We start from the raw sequence: 16,254 nt of genomic DNA, 5'->3' as shown, positions 1-16,254 counted from the left end.
ATCTACCCAGTGGAAATCAGTTTCAGGAAAAATTCATTTAATTACAGGTGTTACACTGGCCACTCGAGTAATTCGGACTATGGCCAACGGCACACAATGGGACTCCGCCTCTTCGAATTCTAGACGGAAGAGGGCAACCTGGTGAAAAAAAGGAGGGGGAAGGAAGCACGGCAAAGTCTCTCGACGACCAGCTTCTAGACACGAGTTTGTGCTTCTCCGGGGCATAAATGCGAGAATCTGGCCCAATGACCAATGGACAGAAGTGAGTTGCGGCGACATGGAAAGATGGCTCTACAAGCCTCCTCGAGAAGCAATTAAAGATCAGGCTGCGCTAGCGTCCAGAGGAGACACCACTGACAGGATAACCACAGCTACAGCACATGGAGAAGCCTAGAGAGCACGTGGTAGTCGTCCCCAGAGGAAATCGGGATCCACTTTGGATCCTCAGGACATTCCGTTCAGAAGCCCTATCGTGGCCCGCTGACACCACGAACTCTCGGCTAAGAGGTGCAGCGGAAGGTCTTTATGTGGAGAGCTCGGAGGAAACGGATAGTGTGACAAACGGGAAATGGCTCATGGGGGGACCATTCTTCAATCAGAGGAACTGGAAAGTTTACACTAATTATTGAAACAAAAGCAGAAGAGTAAAAACGAAAATGGTTTGAACCTGAACTAGGAGGATGATCCTCACTTCAAACAACATGTTAACTGCTATCCACCCGTCATCATAACGAGTCGTCAGAAAACACGTCAATTCTTTGCTAAGTAGAAAGATGTCAACCAAAGTTTACATCGACTAAAGCCCGTGTTTCTCGTACACTTCAGAGCACACTCTTAGATGGGCTCATAAGAGAGCACAAAAGGCACTCAAGAGAACAAAGGGAAGTGGCCACATCCGGGGACCAGAGCAAGCACAACAGATGGGTGTGCAGGAGTTGATAGGCATTTAACGGTGTGGGGAGGTCAGTTCTTCAGTCACCTGAAGACAAAATGCCAAAAACACAAAAAGGAAGCCCACGTTTCATTGTCAAAAGGTGAAACTACCAAACTAGGTGCCAACTTTGCTATCTAAAAAACACTCTTAATAAAATGAGAATAACCATCCCAAAGACTAATGACGAAGACCATCACCCTCTGGAGAAAGAACTGAAGGGAGGCTGAACCCAAAACACAGGACGTTATAGTTCACTTTTTCTTCTGTTTTGCTTGCTTTGAGATATCCTTCACAACATGTCTCAGAGAATTGTACCTGAAGAGCTGCACATGTAAAATCTGTATCAGATTGCATAGCATTTCAGAGATGGAGGGAGGAGAGGGGGAGAATTCGGACCTCAAAATTTAAAAAATGCTCATGGCTTTTACAGAAAATTGGGAAAATATAACATGATGAGAATAATATAAATATGCATTAAGGATATCCTGACAAGGTATTTTCAGGGGACATGAAGGCTTCTGAATCTTGATCTACCCTAACTTAATAATAGCTTTATGATTTATATAGTCCCTAAAGGTTTGCGAGACACTCGACATAGGATCAAAGATAATATGATGATTCTATGCTTACTCTTGTTGACGGTTTCAAAAATTGGATTTTGCAGAGCAAAATATTGCCTTAAAGGATTCTTCTCCAAAAGGAGTCTGATGCATATAGTAGAAATGAGAATCTGGGTGGGGGGAGATGCCCCCCCCCCCCCCCCCGGGCTGGAGAGCACGTGGAGTTGGAGGATTCTGGCTGATCCCCACCACAGAGAGTGATGGGAAAGAGGCCGGACAGGGGACTTTTCCCTCGTGCCCTCCTCCTACAATGAAGAGGCTCAGGGAAGCTTGAGAGGAAGGAGGGCCGCGGAAAGCCTCTGAAAGCAGGAGGCGGCAATGGGATGCCCCAGAGATCTGCCCTGGGTCCTCTTCCTTTGGGAATGAAAAGCGAAAGGAGGAATCTCGTAGCCATACCCGTGGAGGAACTGCCTGCAGGGCTGTGATGTAGTTCTCCAGAGCCATACGACGGCGGTCGTTAAGCATAGCCTCAACCCTGGCCATGTGGGTCTCGACCAATTGTTGCCTCTCATTCGCAGCCTCCTGTTCCAAGGATTCCACTTTCTCCTGGAAATGCTTGCAGAGGGAACAGACGTAGACAACCGTCAATGACAGAGACAGGAAGTAAGCAGAGGTGCAATCAGTCATCCCTGAAGTCCCTTTCTTCACGCAATCACAACGTTCCCAAAGGACCCCGTGAGTGATTAATAACTTTGACATTCGTCTGAACATCCCCTATCGATATTTTATGGATTTATCCAAGACTATTAGGCTTCGCTGATTCTCTTTAACCTGGGAAATAGCTTAAATTTGAGTTGAAACCGTTCTTTAAAAAAATCAAATGGCGTTAAATAGAAACATGCTTTGAAAGCATCTCATCTTGACTCTGTCAACAGAAGTTAACTTAACGGCCATTGATATATGGGTGAAAAACGGATCATATAATTCATATAAGGATGGGCCAGAGCGTGTGTTTCCAATGTGTCTACATTACAGAAAGGAAATCGGAGGGGCAAAACGATGAATTATGCAAGCAAATGGGATGGTCGCAATGCTGACAACGGATGGCAAAATAAAAAATTAAGGTTATAAATAATTTCAATGACAATTTGTCAAAATTGTCAAAAATAGCCCCAAAGAATCAACTTTTGAACAACAACTAAGCTAGTACCACTGATGATAATGATTTACTTTTTGTTCTGATATTTTATTTCATGGGTCATTTATATAGCGTTACCTGGATAACTGCTTTCTTATCAGCTTTGGGCAGGTCCTTTGCTCGATGTTCTGCCTCTTCCCATTCCCTCATGACCTGCATATTTTAAAAAATGGTTTCTGAATTGAGAATAATTTGTTTCCCCACAAAAGTAGTTAGTAACACCAATTCCCATATTTCCCGTATATTTTGGATTGTCCTTCTAGAAAGTACTATACTTAAATAAAAAATGCCAGTACATGAATATAAGGGAATTCTACTTTGTCCTAGTCTTGAGTTATTTTTAACTTCTTTTTAGTTTTAGTGTAGGTGACTTGCTAATCATGCAGTAACTATGGATGTTTATAGTGAAAGGAACACTTTAGGAGTTCAGCGTACCCTATGGGAAAGCATGCGGATCTTCTCCAATAAATGTTTTAAACTACAGTGGAAATAATTTAATGTTGATGCCAAAATTCTCAATTGAAGCTGAACCAACTGATCCATTAAAAAAAGCACTTATAAGCACATATTATCCAGCAGGCCCTGTGCTGAGAGACAGGGTACCAAAACACACTGACAAGGAAGGCCTATTTCAGTGGGGTAGGCACCACGTAAATAGAGAACGTATCCTTTACGAGGGGATTCTTTGACTTGGCTCACTCCCAGAATGAATGGCAACCAATTTCAGGAGGTCCCTCACGAGTGCCTGGCAATCCCTCCACTGACCTCGGCCTAGCTCCCCCCTGAACAGGATTACTTCAGACTCCTTCCTCTGAACCCCCATCCCCTCTCACTACCACCATCAGCCTCTTCTTCCTTCTCTATTGTCTCAGAGAAAAGGGCCCTGATGGATGCCTCTTAGTCCATCGCGTCTCTTCCTGCCTTTGTACTCCACTTCTGTCCTCAGCCTTCTCCCTCCGTTGCCACTTAACCAGGGCCACAGTTTCTTCATTCATAAAGCGGAGTCAGTGTCTGATCCTCACAGTAATGGATGCCATTTTGTGTGGTGATACACACGCATTCTTGTTGGAACCTCACTCAGTTCTACATGATTTGGGGAAAGGAAGCCTTTATTAGAGAAACACAGTTTTCTGCTTCCCTTCTGATCTTGGCTACGCTGGTTTTGCTTGTGTAAACCCTTTTTAATTTAATGTAATACAAACGATCCATTTTATTTCCCACAAGACTCCATCCCTTGTTTGGTTCAAGCAGGGGGCTCTCAGCTTTTCGTGTCATGGACTCCTTTGGCAGTCTGGCAATGAGTACAGAGCCCTTCTTGGAATGCTTTTAAATACTCACAATAAAATGCAAAGGATTACGAAGGAAAACAATTATTAAAATAATCCCTGATCTAAACTAGGGCAGTTAGGTGGCTCGGCGGATAGAGCAAGACCTGGAGATAGGAAGTCCTGGGTGGTTCCAATCTGTCCTCAGACACTTCCTAGCTGTGTGACCCTATACAAGTCACCTGACCTCCACTGCCACCCCTCATGACGCTTCTGCCTTGGAACCAATATCTAAAGCAGGAAGTAAGGGTTTTTTCCCTAAAGTGATCACTTTTGCAACAATAATTCTGATAATAATTTCAAAAGTCTTATGTCACCCACTGAACTCATCCTTAACGCTTCAGTTTTGCGTCCGAGTTCAACATTATAATGGAAAGAAAACTGGGATTGGAGTCAGCTGCTTCCCAGCTCGTCGCACAGGGCTTAGCGTAAAGCAGGCACTTAATTCTAGGTGGAATTCTAGGCTTTTCCTAAGGTTGGGGCTTCCCTATTTCCCTCCTTGAATTCCAGGTCTCTGACAGGGGCCTCTTTGATCTAGGATTCAAGTCTAGGATGGAAATGAAGAGGCTAAAATGGGATTATGGGCAGATAACATAATCATGGAACTAGAGAAATCTAATTAGCTCAAAAAATGAAAGGAGACCAAAACAAATTCTTCAAGCTTGTAGACTGCAGGATCCAGGAAGCATTTCGCTTGAAATGCAGGATGGAGAAAACCACAACCCAGGACTGAAAGACGGGAAGCCTGAAATACAGGAAGGAAAGCGCCAGGGCACAGCCACGGCCGAGATAACGCTCTAAGATTAACTCACACGGAAGTGTGCACACATAATAGTGAACATTGACACAGTTTGCTAAGGTTGGCAAAGCGATCGACAGACACGACTTCATTTTATCCTCACGACCAGCTTGGGAAATAGGGCTATTAGCAGCTCCACTTTACAGCTGAGGAAACTGAGGCAGGACAGAGGCGACAACTAGATCGGAATCTTCTTTGTTCTGGGCCCAGAAGCCTAATCGCAGCGTCCTCATGTGGGGTGTGTGTGTGCGTGCGTGTGTGTGTGTGTGTGTGTGTGTGTGTGTGTGTGTGCGCGCTAGTTAAACTCCCCCCAGCGGTGCAGGCCGGGGTGTCCTCTGCAGCTCACATGCACACATGCATGGATCACTTTTATACAGAAACGGCACTTTAATAGAGAACACAAATCATGTGACACGCATGAACGTCTCCACACAGAAATACATAAAACACGTCCACGCGTGTCTGGGCAGGGAGTCACCTTGTCTGCACCACGCAGAGCACTGAGAGAGGACGCTATTCGTCACGGCGACAAGACCTGTAGGTGTCACAGGCTCAGGGCTCTATGGGGCACGAGCATCACGGTGTCTCTGTGCACGGCACAGAAGACACGCGCACACACGCGTGTGCATCCCCTCTGACCAAGGCGCAGCACTTCACAGGAATACTCAGCAAGCTCCGGCAGTATCCCAGGGGGTGGCGTTGGGAAGAACAAGGATACAACGCAGCACTTATGAAGCACGCCATCCGCCCCCAAACGCGGGAGGGAGGAGTCCAGCGGGCTTACCTGGGACATCCTCTCTCGGTGCTTCGCCTCCAGCCTCTCCTTGGCCTTCTGGAAGTGGGCGTGCTCGTTCTCGTCCCCGGGCGTCTCCAGGTACTTGTCCACGGCGTCGGGCGTGCTGGCGGCCGTGGTGGGCACTGCAGGGAGAGGGAAGGAGCCAGGTCAGCGAGGAGCGCCCTAGAGCTGCTTGGGGACATGTGGGGGCAGCGGAGGGGCTCAGGGGATGGAGGCCTGCCCAGGCCCTTCCCCCCACGGCCCGCCCGGGGGGCCCGAGATACCTCGCCGCTGGGTGACCCTGCCCCAGGCCCTTCCCCCCACGACCTGCCCGGGGGGCCCCAGACACCGCCCCGCTGGGTGACCCTGCCCCAGGCCCGGGGCCTCAGACACCGCCCTTCCCCCCACGGCCCGCCCGGGGGGCCCCAAACACCTCCCCGCTGGGTGACCCTGCCCCAGGCCCTTCCCCCAGACACGAGGCGAGGGTTAGGCAGGTTTGCACAGCAGCTTCTTCAGCCCGTCACCATACGTCACCCCTTGCTCGTGTGCAGATCGAGAATGTCTCTGAAACGACTGGACTGACACGCCTACCACAGTAACATGTAAACTAACTGGAATACTTGCTGCTGGTCGTGGAACCCGCACAGCTCGGGACTCTCCAGAGTCACATGATCTATTGGGCCCCCTGGCCGGGGTTCGAGACATTTTAGAGATTGCTGACGTGCAAAGAGGGGAGATTCTATGCTGTCTGAGAGCAGCCCCCGGCACCAGACGCGGCAGGCCACGGGGCTGATCAGGAGCTGCAAAGGCCCGTGGAGGCCCGTGCTGACACGAGGTCCCTGCAGTAGACCGAGGGGGCCCGTCTCATCCTCCTGACACAGGGACAGGCAAAGCAGCTCGTGCCTGCCTCTGTCTGGGCGCTTCTGTGCCCGGAGACCCAGGGGACGGACGTCCTCCCAGGAAGGCAGGTCATCAACGAGAACATCCCAGCAGGATTCATTGTATTTGCTTTTTGTGCCTGAATATCAATGTCACACTGTATAGACTTGTGGACACTCCCGAGCCTCAAATGCTGCAAGATGTCAGATGGCAATTTTAGACTGAATTTCTTTTAACGATGGTATTCATAAGGAGAAGAAAAATGATTCAGAAAAGTCATTAAACACATTTTTGTAAAAATAAAAGTGGTGAAATTTAAGAGATCATCAGCCTACATTTTTAAATGGATGAAGAAGTGAAAGGAATTCACATCCCCAATGCAAGTGCTTCCCAAGCCTGGGATGTACGTGCTGTCATTGTCCTCATTTTAGAGCTGAGGAAACGGAGGTGGACAGTGGGTAAGTGACTTTTTCAGGGTCACACCACCCATGCTATGGACAGATTTGAATTCCAGGCCCCAGGCGGGGACCCACTGTGCTTCTAGCTGCCTTTTCTATATCACATTCAAGTCGAGCATTCACTGTACATAATGTGTAGAATTGACTCCAACCATGGAAAGGAAAGGAAGAAAGTTTAGGGAGAAAGGAGCAGATTAACAAGAGGCCTGTGAGGAAGGAAACTTGAAACCCAATGGAGACCAGACCCAAAACTCAGAGGTTACTTAGTAAAGGAACCCAGACTAGAGAAATGTTTATCAGATAAGCATAATACGGGATAGCATATAGGTCTCGAGGGAGTGACTGATGAGGAACAAAAGGAAAAGGCCCAAACACCAAAATCATTGAGAGAAAAGCTTCAATAAGAACCTAGAGATCAAGAGATAAACCAAAGAAAGTATTCTGAAAATGAAAAAAAGTCAAAGAGAAAGCAAAATATAATTGGAAAATATTATAATATTTAGAAAAATAAGGTGAAACACTAGTATTTAATGAAAGGCAGTATATCCTGTGAACCCCTCAGAGATCACAATTATAAGAAACTTCAGAATGGTTCAAAGTAGAAATAAAACTCACAAAACAGAAATCAGAAATAAATTGAAAGTAGAAACTAGATTTTTCAAAGCAGAAAAGAAAGCTCAAGCCAAAATTATAGCTGCCCCTTGGAATTATATTTTTTGAAAAGCAATGAGATGGTGGCAGCTAGGTGATGTATGATTGAAAATCCATTACCCTAAAAAAAAGAACTACATTTCCCAAGAGCCCACTGACTTCCTGGAGGCAGAGGATAAAGGGCGTGGGCTTTGGAGGCTCCTCCTCTGGGATGTAGAATTGGTATTGATGATGGTGAGTAGGGTTGACTAAAAAATGGCTAACCAGCCATGGACACGTAGTCTTTATTTTGTATCTTCTTTTTTCCTTGATTTCTAATGGTCATTAATAAAATATTATTATTGAGATCTAATTTAAACTTTTACATTGATTTTTTTTGCATGGTAACTTTTACAGTGGCCCAATGGATTGAGAGCCAGGCCCATAGACACAAGGTTCTGGGTACAAATCTGGCCTGGGTAAGTCACTTAACCTCCATTTCCTAGCCCTCACCACTCTTTTGTTTTAGAACCAATACATTGTATTAATTCTAAGGTGAGGGTTTAAAAAAAAAGGGGAGGAGGTAAGAGTCTTTGGTGAGGGATGAGGAACTTGTGGTGGTTTTATTCTGGGAAAAGTTTGTGATATGGGAGGTTGCCTTTTCCGAGAGATGCCTCTGTGTCATTGGAGTAGTTTTCTATTCAGAAGAAGGAACATGAAAGTTCCTTTCCTAGAGCTGCCAGGACTTAGGTGGTGGGGAGCGTCTAAAAGTAAAGGAGGAATGGTATGAGACGAATCGCAGAAAGGGCAGGGACAGAGGTTGGCCCACTGAGCTTACCAGGAGGCATTGGTAGAGGCACTCATGTTTCTGGGCATGAATGATGTGGAGGACAGAACATAAAAGATCAGCAAAGCTGGTATGAAAGATGGACAAGAAGAGAGACCTTAGAGGCAAGTTTGAAGGATATTAGTGTAATTCTGGCAAGAGGTTGTGGTGCTCTGAATATAAGTACGGGAGTGGAAATGGAAAGGAGAGAATAGATGCAAAAGATAAGTACAGAGATGGAACTGGACATAGAAGTAAGAGAGAAGAAGACCCGATGGCTCTCAACCCAGGGACGAGAAAGATGACGACACCATCCAAAGAAATGGGAAATTTAGGGGCAAAGACCAGTTTGGGGCTCTCAGGCAGAGGCTTGATGACGATTTGTTGAGCATACTGGAGTAGGGCTCCTTTTCAAGCATGGGGTGGTCTGGGTAACTGATCAAGTCCTTTCCCTCTTCAACATTTTATGTTATCACTTTTACAATTTTGTTGTTGGGTTTTATTTTAATTGAAATGTCCTCACTTGAGCTTTACCGGTGAAGTTGAGAAAATACACAAAAGCATCTCGATGATGTTTTGGTGAAATGATCAAGCTCTTTTGGTTCCTAACAGTACAATAAGGAAAGGTTTGGCAATCTGAAGAATGTGGGCATCCTCTTTCTTTGGTAATATTTTTAAATGAAACTTCAACACACACTTATGAGCATTAATGGAACATTAAAGATAAGCAGGAGAGAACAAAGGGAAGTTCCTAAGGGAACCAGACACGCATGCAAATACTGCAGCGACCACCTTAACTTTAAATATCCTTTACGTGATTCCTAGGCGACGTGACCAAAGAAAATAGCGTCCTAGACACATGATCTCATTAGCACAACCCCTCAGTCCTCTCCAGTATAAAATATGTGGCACAAATAAAGCAACATCCGCTGTCTTCATGCCTAGGAGACCCAGAATACAAAAGCTTTAGGACAAGCCCAGGAGTTGACCCCTCACCTGGCAGGCCACCGATCGGGAAGCAGAAGGAACGGACTCAAGGTTCGCACACAAGGCTTGCCACAAAACAGAACGCCATACGCCAGCCCTCCCCCAACATGCCCTCCCCCCCCCCCCTTAAGGGATGCGAAAATCTGCTCTTCAAGCTGGGAAGGTTGCTGGGCTGAGACAATGGAATGAAATGAAAAACAGCGATCGGTTGGCTGAGAAAACAAGATGCCTAAATCTATGGCTTACAAAAAAGATTTTAAAAGTGAGCCAGAATAAAACGGAGGAGGCAGACCACGAATTCGCCGTGCATCCAGGGACTCCAAGGGCAGGAGCTGCAAACCAGGACATCGGAAAGAAGCAAAAATGGCCCGTCACAAATAAAGGAGGATAAATAAGGAAATTAGAGATACTGAAAGCAGCCACAGACACCAAAGCAATATCAGCATTAAACACGTCTTCCAAGGGACTAAGCATCCACATTCATAAAGAAAACGAACAGAGCCACGAGAATGCATAAACAGCCACACAACAGGATCAGGAAACTTCAATCGACTTGAAATAACGCCCCGGATCAAATTCTAGAGTGGCAGAGCCGACCGGAGATCAGGGGGAGATACTTCTCCAGCGTAAGACAGCCTGGAGGCTGCCAGCCGAGAACACCCCCACGTGGGGGCCCCAACAGTGGCAGCAGCAGCTTTGGGAGCTCTCAGCCCACAGATCATAAGAGCCTCTAGGAGACCCTTGGCTGGCATGAGGCCTTGCTTTGGCAGATCAGTGGCCCACCATGCAGAACGGGGTCACAGTTCCAGGGGGGAGAGGAGAGCTGGTGCCTGAAGTTTCAGGAGAAGCAGGATCCTGGTCACCGTTCCAGGGACAAAAGGAGCACGACGAGCACTTGTGGCCTCCAGGGAAGAGGCTGGAGTGTAGATCAGAAGGGCCGTGACTTCTCCCTCTATCACCCCACCTGGGAAGCACCAAAAACGTGCATAACACAGGACAGGCTCTGAAAACAGGAGCACGAAAAAGCCTAACGCTTGGGATGGCCTCATCTCATGCAGGTAAAAGACTCCAACTTGAATACGGAACGCAAAGTCAAGAAAAAGGCCGGAAAAACGAGCAAACAAAAAAGAACTTCGCCCCAAAAGGCTACAAAGGTGGCCGTGAAGACCAAGGCAAACTCAGAAGACAACCATGTGAAAACATCTGCAGTTTCAAGAAAAATACTAACTACTTGGGAATACTGAAATAAAGATAAGAGTGATAGAGGAAAATTCAGAAAAGAAATGAGAACAATGCAAGAAAAGTATGAAAGAGAGTTAACAGTTTGGCAAGAGGCACAAAAAAATACTGAAGAAAATAACATTAAAAAAAAAAAGAATTGGCCAAATGGTAAAAGATACACAAAAAGTCAGCGAAGAAGAGAGAACAACTAAGACATGTTCATGATGATGATTTGTGAAAGGGAAGAACACGGGTACGGCTTCCATACTACAGGGAAAAGGATGCAGGGAGTGAAATAGATAACAAAAATCAGAACATGTGTTATATACTTCAACTTTTCTTTCAGTCAATGAAAGGTCATTGTCTCATCTTTGCAATCTTATATTAATGACGGATGCCAATGTTTTCCCTTTTTATCACTTTACATATACCTCTATGATTGATTACTGACTTTCACTTAAAAATGAGACCCAACTCCTAGGTTTATAATTATTTTCCCAAATGTCCTAATTTTCATCTATCCTGAACTTTGCTTATAACCAATTATCTGTCCTCAATCTTTGGATGTAAAAACCCAGCAACATTCATTACACGACTGATTCCTGCACCTTACAAGAATCTTCTACAAAAAATTATAATAAAATACTCAGAGTTCCAAAGGACCCATTTTACTACTTTGTAAGTGGTTTGGGGTCTCGCTTAATTTGGGTTGAATGGAATGGAGAAATGTGGGGAAAAAAAGAATGAAAGAAAATGCTCCATGCATCCAATTTTTAATACTTAGGATCAAATGAAAAGGAACTCAAACCCAGACACAGAAAACGTTTATCTTGCAATGAACAAATAATACAATTTTTATGAAAACAAATTATTTTTAATTCAGTTTAATTTAATTTAAATTAATATTTACTTTTGTAAATAGAAAAATTTATTGGGATGGTTAAAAAACTAGTTATGATCAACAGTAAAATTTTTGTTCTAGATACAGCAAGCAACCAAATCGGTCATTGTGCTTTGTATCATCCTCTTTAGCCCAATTAATTCCATTGTTTGAAAGGGAAGGAACTTGAAGTGGAAATGACCAAATTAGAGAACTATAGAACAGAACCATAAGCAATTGTCTAGTTCATTGATCATTTTCCAAATGAGCCTATTCCGAGGTATCCGTCGTATCACTCACGAAAAGGGACTCAATGCTGTGATATCACCATCTTTATGAATGAAAAATTTAAAACACACTTTCTCAGCGTCTTCCTTCCTTTTACAAAGAAGGATAATGACAGAGGTCTGCGGATACACCAATAAGAACGCGGCTCCGAAGAATGAAGAGCAAATTGTGTCTGACCTTTGGTAAAGAACGTTGGAGAAGGGATTGTGGTCCGAGTGGATTGGACCCCACGGCTTTCGAGGTCTCGTCTAATGCTGAGATTCTTTAATGCCTCAAAAGCGAGATCCAACTAGTCGGTCTAAAATACCCCCCTCGGAATTTGATTATTAGTAGACACAAAGAACAGAAAGCAGATGCGACTCATATAAAGCCGTTCCACATAAAGCGTGCATCGTTAGTCAAGCAACAGGCATTTATTAAGTTTCTACCAGGACGTTTCTAGATCGTGGGGTAGAAATACGAGGAAGGAAACCGTCTGTGGTCTTGAGAAGCTCAGAGGTAATTAGACACGCATGTGCGCGCGCACACACACACACACACGCACGCACACACGCGCACGCACACACGTGCACACAAGATAACAAGAGCACTAGCAGGAACATTTTCTCTAGGAGTCTGGCCAAGAACGAAAGGAGAGATACAGGACGGAAGCCTGGAGGGTTAGTATCGCGGTCTCAGGATATTCCCTTCGGGCGCACAGATGCCCGTGTGCAGCCGCTTGTAAGGGGCACGTCTATGCGCCGTCGTGTTAGACTCGAGATGCGCGCGGACGGGGCCAGCACGGAGGTTGGTCGGTGCACGGGTTAGTGGTGGCGACAGACCCGTCTCAGGAAGCAGAACGGCAAGCCTGTTGCACAGAGCAGAGTCAGTGGCCAGAGAGACGGCCGCAGGCCCGAGGGAGGGTGCACTTACTGACGCTGCCACAGACGGCCATGCAGTACTCCTCGGTGCCAAAGTTGTTCCGGTTGCCGCCACATCCGCCGTAAAAGAACGGTGCGCACCTCCTCTCGGCCGCGTCAAAGTGCCAGCGGGGGATCATCGCTCGACAAGGGCCCGTCTCGGCTTGCGCAGAGCACACCTCTGGGCAGACAGGTGGAGGAACCGCATTGAGCATGAACATGGCCATCTCACCAGTCACTCCACACACTCATCTTCACTGCACGCTCCATGCACACGCTCACTCCTCACTCCTCGGCTTTCAAGCCGTGTCTGATCTGATTTAATGCAGGACTCCGGGGGATGCAATACTATGTGTTGCATCTGTAAAGACAAGCCTCGAATTAGAATAGCACCGTCAGTTCTGACTGTGAGAAGATCCCCTTGGAGGAGAGCCCTTCGCTCACACACCGACTATGTTCTGTGCATCTCTCATGCGTCACACGGACGCATCGCATGTGGCAGAGGCACGGGGCAAGAGGTTTGCAGACAGGGAAACTGAGGCTCACGAAGGCTTAGGGACGTGTTCACAGTCAGCACACCCGAACCGAATGGTATCCCATTTGGTCCGCCCATGGCCAAGGCAGACCCTACACGGACGTCGTCCAGGATGCGTTTTTGTAAATATGACTCTTTACCAGAAATGTTCCAAACAGGAAACACACATGAACATGGAAAGTGCCACAACTGACGGAACACCACGAAGCGCTCGTCTTGGAGCAGGACAGCGGCTAGAGAAGGAAGAAATGCTAGCAGGCCGGACACGGGGCGCCGAGCCCTTCCACACAGGATCTCGTCTGATCCTCCCAACTCCCTCGGCAGGCCGCCCAGCACTCTACACTGGGCCGCAAGGCGGAAATAGGCCTAAATGCAAAGCTAATCCCAGACGATGGCTCAGGGTTCAGGCAGCTTTCTAAGCCTATCTCATCTCATCTAATGTACGGAATACAGACTGGACGAAAAGTTTCTTTGAAGAATGGCCAGAATCGGTGACATGAAGGCCACATCCCCACCTTTGGAATCTGGGTCTGGGCAAGGTGAAGAGGGAAGCCATCCCCTCCCGTGGTCCGGGCGTACCGATGTCCTGTGCCTACCGGTAAGCGGCTCTAGGGCGCACGACGCCGCGGACAGCGCCCCACAGGGAAGCTCGCTAGCAGGGCCCAGACAGAGCGGCTGCGGTGCCATGAGACACACCTGGTCACGGGGCCGGAGGAAAAGCTACACTAAGAAGAGAGCACCAGATCGAGAAACAGGGCCAGCCAAACGGTGGGGCTGGAAGGGTCCAAACACCAGGAAAATGGTATGTGGAAACAGAGACTGCGGGGTGAGGACGCCTGTCTGTAGCCGGACCTTCCACCCGAGAAACATCCTCCTCCCTTCGTCCTCCAGTGATCTCCCCTCATTTCCTGATCTCCTGGCTACCCCCTCCGTAGGGGCCGGCAAGTTAAAGCAGAACAGACGCTAACGATCCTCAAGACGTTAAGGCCAGGCCTTACCCAACAACTGGCTCTGCCTCCTCCCCTCCTTCATGTAATGGAGGGCGGCTATCCATTCATCTTGTCCCAAGATCTTGCCTTTCTCCCAGAGGTAAGAATGCTTTTATTATGGTGGGCTTGTGACTTCTGACAAAACTGGACTCTTCTGAGGTTGTGCGACTGCAAGGAGCAGCGAGCTACTTGAATCACAATCAGCACCACCACCGCTGCCACCACCGCTGCAACCGCCACCTCCACCGCCGCCACTGCCACCACTGCCACCACCGCCGCCACCACCACCTACACCTCCACCTCCACCACCGCTGCAACCGCCACCTCCACCGCCGCCACTGCCACCACTGCCACCACCGCCGCCACCACCACCTACACCTCCACCACCGCTGCAACCGCCACCTCCACTGCCGCCACTGCCACCACCACCTCCACCTCCACCACCGCCGCCACCGCCACCGCCACCGCCACCACCAATCTCCTTTCTTCCTTTTATCTGGCATTAAGCAAAGACTAATCTAGGAACCACCAACTTAAGTAAGCTGGTGACGATGAAGGGTAAAAAGAATATAAACAATCTTGCTTTCAAGAAACACTTAGGACATAAAGATTCAAAAAGGAACTGAAGCAAAATGTATCTTTTTAGATGCTATGCAATTTGGGTCAGGATTGATATGAGTTCATTTTCTTGGCAAAATGTACTTTTCCTGATTATCTTTTTAAAATTAGATCCATTTTTGCTTTTGATTTGTCTGCGATCATGATTGCTACTCTTGACACATTTTTTGCTTCAGATGAAGATCTTTCTCCAGCCTTTTTTGTTAACTCTGCGTTTTTCTGTTTCAAGTGTATCTCTTGTAAACAGCATATTGTTGGATTCTGATTTCTAATCCATTCTGCTATCTGCTTCTAGTTAATGGATGAGTTCATCCCATTCCCATTCAGAGTAAAGATGGCAAACTTTGCATTTCCTTCCATCCTCTTCTCTTTTATTATCCTTCTTTCTCTCTGCCCTTTTTCCCTTTTTAGACATCTGTTTTGCTCTTGACTATTGCTTCTCTTACCCAATCTTGTACCAAAATCAGTTGTGAATGGGAAGCTCAAGCATTGTCCTCATTCCCATTGTCTCTTCTATTTCAAAAACTCTGCATACCTTTTATGTCAGATACTTCCCCCATTCTTCCTCTGTCTCTTACCCCTTCTCCCATCCCCTTCTCATTTTTCTTTTAAGATCAATTCAACATAGTAGATTAACAACCATGTCTAATTAGACTCCTTCCAAATCCCATATTGATGTTCTTAAACTATTCATCTTGGCACCACTCCTTGAAAATTTATTACACTTTAGATGAATAAAAAAAAAAACACAGACAACAATTTTGATTGTAAATAAGGGACTAGTAAATACAGAAATAATAAAAAGATAATGAGGGAAATTTACATTTTGCTTAAAGCCACCAGAAATGACCAATCGATTCTTACTACATATGGACCAAATATCAAAGAACCTGAATATAAAGGAAAAGTTAATTGAAGGGAGAAATAACCGGGAAAACAAAAATAGTAGAGCCCTTCAAGCCTAGGCAAATATAACAAAAAGACAAACAAGAAAGAATTGAAGGCTACAAATAAAACTTTAGAATTATACATGACAAATCGTTTGTTATTACTAAGAAGAAATAGAAAAGAATTCACCTATTTGACAGTCTGGAGCGTATTTATAAAGACGTAATGTGGACAAAATACTTAGACGAGCAGAAACACTGAGCACATAACTTACTGATGACAACACAATAAAATCCTAAGCAAAAATTGAAGAAAATGTCCTTGAAGAAAAATTTAAAAGTAGTTGGTGAGGAGTATAGAAAGAGAGCCACGATGAGTAGTATGACAAGCTCCACTCAAAACTCCACTAAGGAGATCTAGAACATGTGCCAAACCAAATCCTGATGGAGAAGGCCAAGAAAAGAGAGTCATTTGAATCATTTCCCCAGATTCAGGGAGCTTTAGCAAAACAGACAGGGGGATGGCAATTGCCTGGAGAAGTGAGGCATATGGGTCATGTGCCCAG

At 46.2% G+C, this 16,254-nt stretch overlaps 1 protein-coding gene across 4 annotated transcripts in view; it reads right to left on the bottom strand.

Annotated features, from left to right (window-relative positions):
* The window catches only part of APP (amyloid beta precursor protein), a 137,187-nt gene that overhangs the window by 26,557 nt on the left and 94,376 nt on the right, over positions 1-16,254 (bottom strand). For 2 of the 4 annotated variants that reach the window (XM_056825988.1, XM_056825989.1), the window contains exons 7-10: positions 12,673-12,840; positions 5,601-5,734; positions 2,771-2,845; positions 1,951-2,109 (exon numbers count right to left, since the gene is read on the bottom strand). In XM_056825988.1, the coding sequence (XP_056681966.1) occupies positions 1,951-2,109; positions 2,771-2,845; positions 5,601-5,734; positions 12,673-12,840 (536 nt within the window). The remainder of the gene's footprint in view (positions 1-1,950; positions 2,110-2,770; positions 2,846-5,600; positions 5,735-12,672; positions 12,841-16,254) is intronic. The other 2 variants (XM_056825990.1, XM_056825991.1) reach the window with 1 other exon arrangement.

The sequence above is a fragment of the Monodelphis domestica genome, chromosome 4 (genome assembly GCF_027887165.1).
Source record: "Monodelphis domestica isolate mMonDom1 chromosome 4, mMonDom1.pri, whole genome shotgun sequence".
In the NCBI taxonomy this organism is placed as follows: Eukaryota; Metazoa; Chordata; class Mammalia; order Didelphimorphia; family Didelphidae; genus Monodelphis; species Monodelphis domestica.
The sequence above is the reverse complement of the archived record's forward strand: the minus strand, read 5'-3'. Positions and strand labels throughout refer to the sequence as shown.